This window comes from Cajanus cajan, chromosome 6 (genome assembly GCF_000230855.2).
Source record: "Cajanus cajan strain Asha chromosome 6, NIPB_CcT2T_4, whole genome shotgun sequence".
In the NCBI taxonomy this organism is placed as follows: Eukaryota; Viridiplantae; Streptophyta; class Magnoliopsida; order Fabales; family Fabaceae; genus Cajanus; species Cajanus cajan.
Window position 1 is genome coordinate 39,796,695 of NC_138522.1, and position 9,232 is coordinate 39,805,926.

The following is a 9,232-nucleotide window of genomic DNA, read 5'->3' on the forward strand; positions in this document are numbered from 1 at the left end:
CAATTGTTACATTCTTTAATTAATACTTATACTTAATAAGTTTCATATATTAGTCAACAAAACTAACCACCGCTCATGAAAAAGTTAGAATATCTAATTAACTCATTTAAAATAATTTAAAAGATGAAATATAACTATGATTATTGTTTAAAAATTAACGATTAAGGTTTTCAACAATTTCATAACGTGTAAAACTTTTTACAAGATCAATCAAATAAAAATAATATTTTGACTACTTTCCCATAGTTTTATTAAAGACAACAAAGTTACCATAAAAAGATATGATTTAATAATAATTTAAAATGTATATTGTTATTAAATTGTTTCATGATTTACTTTATATGCATATTTATATTTTATGATAATCTCAAGTTAATGTATATCTTACCTTTTTTTTATTTAATATCTAACTTTATCTAATAATAAAGAATCTTTTAAAAAGTATTTAAGAAAATACATTATTACTTACAATTTTATAATATTCTTATTTGTAGTAATTATTACTCACTCACAAATATTAATGAGGCTTATTTAAAAATTTATTTTAAACAAAAAGAACACAGACAATTTTTTTATGGTAAACTTGATAAGTCATAGTAATGAAGTGAGAGATTCCAAATTTCCAATCCAATGTGCGTGTTTTCTCTTCATTCCCTATAAAATGAATGTTAGTGTCTGCGTACATGAGCATGCAAACACGCTTCAGTGAGAGCCCTGCTTCAACTTCAAGTGCCTTTATCAATTCTGATTTTAAGATACCAAAACCTTGTTCCGAAGATGGATGTGAAAAGCAGGGGAATTCCATTGAACACGCTTTTGCTCTTTCTGCTCCTTTCTGCCATTTTTTCAATCTCTTCTGCAACTTCCTCTATTACTTGTCCGATTCAAGGAAATGTGTATCCTCTTGGGTATGTATGTTATGTTATTTCTTGTATCCTCTGACTTCTTCAACACACTTCTTACACAAGTCATATCATTATTTATTATTATTATTATCCTAAGGTACTACACGGTGAAGCTCTCCATTGGCAATCCTCCTATGGTTTTTGATCTTGACATTGACACCGGTAGTGATCTCACTTGGGTACAGTGTAATGCACCATGTTCAGGTTGCACCATAGTAAGTTTCACTTCACAACATGAAAACATTCATTCTCAGCTACTTTTACTTATTATATTGCTAGCAACCACGCATCTTACGATGAAAATTGATGATCTTCATTTCCTTAATCGTTTTTTTAGCCAATTAATCAACAGTATAAACCCCATGGCAACTTTGTGAAATGTGGGGATCCCTTGTGTGGTGGAGTCCAGGCACCACCAGGCCATCCCCATGTTGATCCAAATGTGCAATGTGACTACGAGGTTGAGTATGCAGACCAAGGATCATCTTTGGGTGTGTTAGTCCGAGATAATATTCCCCTAAGACTCACTACCGGATCTTTAGCAAATCCTGTGTTGGCCTTCGGGTGAGTGTGTTTTCTCTCCATCTATTTGACATTGCTTGGTTTTACTATTCATTCATTATAAAGCATATACACCACACTTTTTTTTTTTTTTTGATAAGCAATACCATAAGTATTATCCCATGAAACAACAATTCTCATTGGAAAGAAACAATACTGCTGCATACTATGAAGTATATATGATAGTTTTTCAAAAATAATGAAGATTTCCTTTGTTGTTGCATGCTAGGTGTGGATATGATCAAACGCATCCTGGTCATAGTCCCCCACCTTCCACAGCAGGGGTTCTTGGCCTTGGAAATGGCAGGTCAAGCATTCTGTCACAACTTAACTCTCTTGGTCTAATTCGCAACGTGGTGGGACACTGCTTAAGTGGAAGAGGAGGAGGCTTTTTATTCTTTGGAGATAACCTCGTTCCCCGATCAGGAGTTGTTTGGACACCCATATTGCAAAGTTCCTCTTCCTCGGTGTAAGTGTTGAAATAGATGTTATATGTTTCCTTATGATTTATGAGATGTTGCTACTTATGAGAACTTACACATAGTTTATTATGTTTTAGACAACACTACAAAACAGGTCCAGCAGACCTGTTTTTCAATGGAAGACCTACTTCTGTGAAGGGTCTTGAACTTATATTTGATAGTGGAACATCCTACACATACTTCAATTCCCAGGTTTATAGAGCTCTTGTTCAACTGGTGAGAATGAGATATATGGAATCCAAGGATATGGAGCCTTGTTATTGTATTATTTGGCTTTGGCCTATCATAATTACATGCCATCTTCAATTGGAAATCCTTGATCTATGATTCAGGTAACTAATGATATAAGGGGGAAGCCATTGAGAAGAGCAACTGAGGATCCATCACTGCCAATTTGTTGGAAGGGTTCAAAACCTTTCGAATCTCCACAGGATGTCATTAACAATTTTAAGCCCCTAACACTCAGCTTCACAAAATCGAATTCACTGCTGCAACTACCACCACAAGCTTATCTAATTGTCACTGTGAGCACCTTTTAAGACTATGAGCTACTTCTTTCTCTCTTGAATGAAATTATGCGTATTGTCTAACATGATGCCCTTTTGCAGACTCATCGCAATGTCTGCTTGGGGATTCTAGATGGCACTGAAATAGGACTGGAAAGTACTAACATAATTGGAGGTGAGTTATTTCAGACACCAATAAAACATTCATAAGAAAATCTTTTTTTTGTTTCTCTTTTTTAATTTGATGGTAATGCATTTTCTTTTGCTCTTAACAGATATCTCTTTACAAGATAAGATAGTGATTTATGACAACGAGAGACAGCAGATTGGATGGGCCTCTGCAAATTGTGATAGACGATAGACCTCACAAATCATGAATAAATCTAATGTAGTTTTTTCTTTAATTGAAAGTGACAATAATAGGGAAATCTTAGCAAACTTGCAACTTACCATGTAAAAGATTGTCATTGAGTTGTTATGCAAGGATTGTTAGGTTGCAAAATGGTTGGGATAGGATATATAACAATACCGTATACATGGTATAACATCATCTATACATAATTGTCGGTTAAAGCATGGTAGTAAGAATCGCACGATTTGCGATTTGTATCGTACGATACGATACGATTCAGAGTCTCCGCGATTCGAATCGCATGTTGACTCGTTTTTGATTACGAATCGTATGCGAATTGTTTGTATCGTGTTCGGAATCGGAAAATCGCGATTCTAAGGAGAAATCGCACGATTCTGGACATTGTGGGTCACCCCCGAAACCGGGTCGGGTCATGCATGACCCGGTTCTAAAAACCCTAAAAAAATGATTTTTAAAAAAAAAATGAAATGAGACAGAAACTCCCGCTTATACTCCCTGTACATGACCCACTTAGTGGGTTTCACTTTTTGTGGTCCATTTGCGTGGTTCAACTTCTCTGCTTCATTTGTTTGGGTTGTTGTTCGTGGTCCAAGGTAAGGGCTTCCTTCTTGTTGCTGCTTGGGTTGCTGTTCGTGGTCCAAAGTAAGGGCTTCCTTCTTGTTGCTGCTTGGGTTGTTGTTCGTGGTCCAAGGTAAGGGCTTCCTTCTTGTTGCTGTTTGTGGTTCATTCCTTCACTTGTTCTCTCTTTTTTTCTTTGTTATTCCCTCTACAACTTCCCTCTCTTGCTGCTGTCTAAGTTTCTATTTATTGGTACTTGGTAGGCCATTAAAAAATGGGTCATTCAAAAAGAGAGCCCGATATCACTTGGAACTATTGTGATAGTATCCCTCCAAATAGACTCAAAGTAAAATGTAAGTTTTGTTCTCATGTTTGTTGGGGTGGTATTTCAAGGATGAAACATCATCTTGCTGGAACAAAGGAAAATTTGATTGCTTGCACAAGTGTTCCGGATGATGTGAAGGAAATATTTGTCAAGCTCTTGGAAACTAAAGATAAAAAGAAAGAGGATTGCTTGAATATAGAGAATGGGACAGTAAAAGGAAAAGAGGGAACATCTAAAATTTTCCAACAAAAGACAATGAATGAAGTTTGTAAAGATAGGGAATTTGTGATTCAAGAAATTTGTAAATGCATTTATGGTAATGCATTACCATTTAATTTGGTAAGGAGTCCTCTTTTTAATCAAATGTTGAAGGTTGTTGGAGAATATGGGAGAGGTTTGAAGCCACCAACTTATTATGAGGTGAGGGTTTCTTTTTTGAAGAAAGTTGTTGACAACATCCAAAAAAGCTTAGAGAAATATAGAAGTGATTGGGAGAAATGGGGATGCACCTTGATGTGTGATGGTTGGATGGATGGGAAAGGAAGATCACTCACTAATTTTCTTGTTAACAGTCCAAGTGGGACTGTTTTTTTGAAATCTATTGATACTAGTGATGTGATAAAGGATGGGAAAAAAATGTTTGAATTGTTAGACAACATTGTTGAAGAAATTGGGGAGGAGCATGTAGTCAAAGTTGTGATGGATGGGGCTTCTAATCTTGTGGCTGCTGGACAAATGTTAATGGAGAAGAGAACCAAACTATTTTGGTCCCCATGTGCAACCCATTGCCTTGATCTAATCCTTGAGGACATTGGAGAGCTTCCGGTATTCTATAATACCATTGCTAATGCAAAGAAGATTACTACCTACATATATAGGCATACATGGGTCCTTAATTTGTATAGACAATATTCCAATGGAGGGGAATTAGCAAGACCAGCTGTGACAAGATTTGCAACTTCTTATCTTACACTAAATTGCATTAAACAACAAAAGAATGTTCTTAGATCAATGTTTGCATCGGAGGAATGGGCTACTAGTCCACATGCTAGTAAAAGTGAGGCTAAGCAAGTCATGAACCTAGTGTTGAGTGATGATAGATTTTGGAGATCAATTACATATTGTCTAAAGTGCGTGATTCCACTTGTGAAAGTGTTAAGGCTTGTAGATGGTGATTCAAAGCCAGCCTCACCATACATTTATGAAGCAATGGATAGGGCTAAAGAGAAAATTGCTCAAAACTTTCAAATGCAAGAGTCAAGGTATAAAAAAGTGTGGAAGATTATTGACACTAGGTGGAATCTGCAGCTTCATAGGCCTCTTCATGCAGCTGCCTATTATCTCAATCCTAGGTAAATTATTTAAAAATAATTATCATTTTAAGAACTACTATTTTCTTTGTGCCTAGTAGCTAAGTTATTTCTTATTTGGTTAGGTATCATTATGACAAGAACTTCAATCCGGATAGTGAAGTGTTAATTGGTTTATATGAAACCTTTCAAAGAATGGTTCCGGATATAAGGACAAGAGTTATAACAGATCAACAACTTGAAAAGTTTAAGGGAGCTAAGGAGATCTTTGGAATGGACATGGCAATAGCTACTAGAGATAAGAAACAACCGGGTATCCGTTTAATTTTTACTCTTTATTAATATCATAAACATAATACATAATAATTAATAACTACATTTGTAAAATAAATACATTTTTTTGTAGCTCTTTGGTGGGAGAGTTACGGTGGAAGAGGTAAAGAGTTACAAAAGGTGGCCATGAGAATTTTGAGTCTTACATGTAGTGCCACGGGATGTGACAGAAATTGGAGTACATTTGACCAAGTGCATACTAAGAGAAGAAATCGATTGGAGCAACAAAGATTAAATGCACTTGTATATGTCAAATATAATCTTCAACTTGAGATGAGGCAAAATAGTAGAGAAGATGTGAGACCCTCTCTCTTTTCTATTCCTTTTCCAAAAACTCAAGAACCATCACTCTCATTTTCTCTCTTCTCTTTGCTGGCTGTTGGTCTCAAATTTTCTCTGGATTCTCTGGTGTGTAGGTGCTGACTAAGTTTTGAGGGGCTAGCTGATTCGTGTGGAGCCCTCTTCTTCCTCAAGCTCTCTCTTCTTCATTCCTTCTTCTCCGCTTCTCTTCCCGGAAACGCAAAATTTTGCCCGAGGTAAGGGAAGCTAGTGATTTTACTTCGTTTAGCTAGGAATGAGTGTGTATAATCGGTTTTTCTGTTGAATGATTGCTGGTTCTGAGTAGAGGTGGCTGAGAAATGAAATTTTGGGGTTTTTCGGAGCTTGGAGAAAAATTTGGGGATCTACTTATTTTGTTGTTGCATGTGTGTAAAGGTGGTATTTTTGGACTATTGGATGAAAATGTGATAAGTTGAACCGATTGCATGTAGAGTTTTCTGGTTATTTTGCAGGTTTTTGATGAGATTTTCAAAAGTCTGAGTTGCTGTTGAATTCGCGTTGGGCGTAGTTCTTCGCGCCGAGTGCGTGGCCACCTGAGGGCAGTATTTAGGCAAGCTGCCGGGCGCAAAGATGTGTGCGTCGGGCGTGCTTGAAAATATTCGCCTTTGGATGGCCCACGCCGGGCGAGGATTGAATTGCGCTGGGCGCGATGTCAGTTGCAACTTGGTTTTGAGTTTCTGGCTTGGCGCTGAGCGCGATTTTGGCTGCGCTGGGCGCGGAGGGCTCCTTGGAGTCTCTGCCAGGGGAGACGCCGAGCGCAATTTAGAATTGTGTTGGGCGCGAGACCAAGGGAGGTCTCTGCCTGTCCCACGCTAGGCGTGAGTTGGGCACGCTGGTTGGCGCTGAGCGCGATTTTGGCTGCGCTGGGCGCGAAGGGCTCCTTGGAGTCTTTGCCAGGGGAGACGCCGAGCGCAATTTAGAATTGCGCTGGGGGCGAGACCAAGGGAGGTCTCTGCCTCTCCCATGCTAGGCGTGAGTTGGGCACGCTGGGCGCGAGAGACTCCTTGGAGTCTCTGTCTGGCCTGCGCTGGGAGCAATTATTTATTGCGCCAAGCGCGTAAGAGCGTTGGGCTCTCTATTTGAGTTCCGCCGGGCGCGGGCATACTTGCGTCGGGCGCTGTGGCCCCTGGTGCCCTTTTTGTTGAACTACGCTGGGCGCAACTTTGAGTGCGCCGGGCGCATAGATGATAATTCATTATGTACCGAGTTGAATTAGAATGGATGAATATGGTGTGATGACGAGTAAATAATATTGTTGTTGATGTTGAGTTGCATTAGTTGTATTTTAATTGAAAGTTGATATGTTGAGTTGTATTAGTTGTGCGTTGTTGAAAGTCGATATGTTGAGTTGTACAGTTATGATGAAATGTGTGATGATATTGGATGATGTAGGCCACAAGGCTGAGGTGTTGTAGGCCGAAAGGCTGAGGTATTGTAGGCCGAAAGGCTGAGGTGTGTAGGCCGAAAGGCTGAGTTGTGGTAGGAGATCTCCGAGGTGATATGTGTGACGACGCATTGTGTGTGTATTGATGATTCGTGTTGTAAAACCGACAGGATGTTTATTGGTGAATTGTGGATGATTGTAATTGTTGTTATCGCTTAAAATTTCCTTATATGTTGTTCTTTGTATGCTAGCTTACCCTTTTTGTTGTTTCCATGTGGTTGGACTGCAATGATCATACTATGTATGGGAGCAGAGCAGGGATAGGTGGTGCATCTGTAGCTGGTTAGTGGAGCTGACTCCTTCTGGTGTTTTGTTTGTTTTAGTCACTTGGCATAGTGGCTTTTGATGTAAACCTTGTATTGTACACCCTAACTCTAGTCAGACTCGGGACATTTGTATATACTTATATTCTAAACTCTATATTTATATACTTTTTCTATTCTGTCTAGCGTTTTCGGTGTGTTATGGTTGTGGGAGTAGTGGCCAGCCGGGTCGTTACAGAAGAGAATGGAGATAACTATGATCCCATATATTTGTCAGATATTGAATCCGATGATGAATGGATCACCGAAAAGGAGAATCCTTGCTTGCCTATTGATGCCTCATGGATGGATGTACATGAGTGCTTTGGTGTTGATAAGGGAGCTCCAAAGAAGAAAAGAAAGAGAGGTAATTATTTATATTTAAAAGTTAGTTTAGAACTTGGAAGTTAGAATTAGAACTAGACCTTATTATTTTCTTATTTCTTTTGATTACATAGGTCCAAGAAACTTGAATGCCAAGATTGGTAAGGGAAAATCAATAATAGAAGATGAGGATGAAATTAAAGATAATGAAGAAGAAGAACTTTTGATATTAGAAGATGAAGATGACTTGAGTGATGTAGATCTTGGGGTTGGGGATGATGAATGATCTTGGATAGGGGCATTTTGTATAGATTTTTTGAGGCTATATGACTGAATTTGTGTGGCAGAATTTGTGTGGCAGTAGCACCACTTGTTGCTGAGTTTATGCTGCAACAACACTAATATTTTTTTTGGGTAGCTATATTGCTGAATTAGAGTAGCAAACAGTCCCTGGTATATGCATATATTTAGCAATAACAATGGTTTTTTTTGGAGGCTATGTTGTTGAACTGTGCAGTCATTTCTTTTGGCTTTGAGACTGTTTTTATTTGTATAATTGTATCTTTGTTTGTATTGAAGTTTATATGTTACTAATTACTATATATTTATGTATGACTTCATTTTTATATGTCTTGTATGCATATATATACGTTATGTTTTTATTGATCATGAATCTTACGATTCACGATACGATTCGATTCACGATTCAAAAATAAGCCTTCCGATGCATTATTTGTATCTCGATTCAACTACCATGGGTTAAAGTTTACTAAAATTTTCTTTTTCTTTTTGTCCAAACTATAATTCTGACGTAAAATATCGGCTAAAAAGGTGATGCTTCACATCATTTAGAAAGAGATGAATGAATATACACAAAAGTATGTCTTAGGATATTCATAAACTTGTCGAATCTAACATAAATTGTAAAAAAATGAGCTGAGAAAACAAAATTGTACATATGAAAAATAAAAATATTTTTTAGTTTGATTGATTTGTGTTTTAAATTTAAATTTAAATTTAAATTCTAATATAATCTGATTTAAATTAAACTCAATACATATAATTTTATTTGTAACAATAATGGATCATGTATTTTTATACCTAATGTTTGTATAAAATTATAATAATAGTTTTTTTTTATAACTAAATTAGGTGTCTTTATTTTTAAACTAACACATTAACCTGTGCACTCGCACGAGTCACAATGATCTTTATACACGTATCAAATTGGACAGTAAATGTAATAAAAAAGTTATTATATATCAAATAATATGGGTATATTTTTAATACAATTATATTTATATGCTACTTCAAGCAAATAAGATATTCAAATTATAGGTCAACTATGCATGTATATTGAATAGATGTGAGTTCAATGTTATGAACATTTTTTGTTTGTATCAAAATGCTTCCTATGGGTTTTTGTAGCGAGTTATTTAATAAGAAGGTCATATCTCTTTTTAAATTAAT

General features: G+C 36.8%; 2 protein-coding genes across 2 annotated transcripts; both read left to right on the forward strand.

Moving 5' to 3' along the window:
* Window positions 1–4,394, forward strand: LOC109807823 (aspartic proteinase Asp1). The gene is made up of 8 exons (XM_020370472.3): window positions 1–908; window positions 1,003–1,120; window positions 1,243–1,469; window positions 1,696–1,935; window positions 2,026–2,164; window positions 2,281–2,472; window positions 2,557–2,629; window positions 2,730–4,394. The coding sequence occupies exons 1-8, from the start codon at window positions 778–780 to the stop codon at window positions 2,813–2,815; spliced, it is 1,206 nt and encodes a 401-aa protein (XP_020226061.1). The 5' UTR covers window positions 1–777; the 3' UTR covers window positions 2,816–4,394.
* LOC145958692 (uncharacterized) lies at window positions 3,295–8,828 on the forward strand. Its single transcript, XM_083076200.1, has 5 exons — window positions 3,295–3,518; window positions 3,779–5,062; window positions 5,146–5,333; window positions 5,427–5,650; window positions 5,770–8,828. The coding sequence occupies exons 1-5, from the start codon at window positions 3,295–3,297 to the stop codon at window positions 5,785–5,787; spliced, it is 1,938 nt and encodes a 645-aa protein (XP_082932326.1). The 3' UTR covers window positions 5,788–8,828.
* The last annotated feature ends 404 nt before the right edge of the window (window positions 8,829–9,232 follow it).

Excerpts from the sequence above, each read along its gene's own strand:
- LOC145958692 (XM_083076200.1), top strand. The coding sequence starts at position 3,295 with ATGAGACAGAAACTCCCGCTTATACTCCCTGTACATGACCCACTTAGT. Across the intron at positions 3,519-3,778 it reads GTTGTTGTTCGTGGTCCAAG|GATGAAACATCATCTTGCTG; the intron begins GTAAGGGCTTCC and ends TGGTATTTCAAG. Across the intron at positions 5,063-5,145 it reads GCCTATTATCTCAATCCTAG|GTATCATTATGACAAGAACT; the intron begins GTAAATTATTTA and ends TTATTTGGTTAG.
- LOC109807823 (XM_020370472.3), top strand. The coding sequence starts at position 778 with ATGGATGTGAAAAGCAGGGGAATTCCATTGAACACGCTTTTGCTCTTT. Across the intron at positions 1,121-1,242 it reads CATGTTCAGGTTGCACCATA|CCAATTAATCAACAGTATAA; the intron begins GTAAGTTTCACT and ends TCGTTTTTTTAG. Across the intron at positions 2,630-2,729 it reads AAGTACTAACATAATTGGAG|ATATCTCTTTACAAGATAAG; the intron begins GTGAGTTATTTC and ends TGCTCTTAACAG.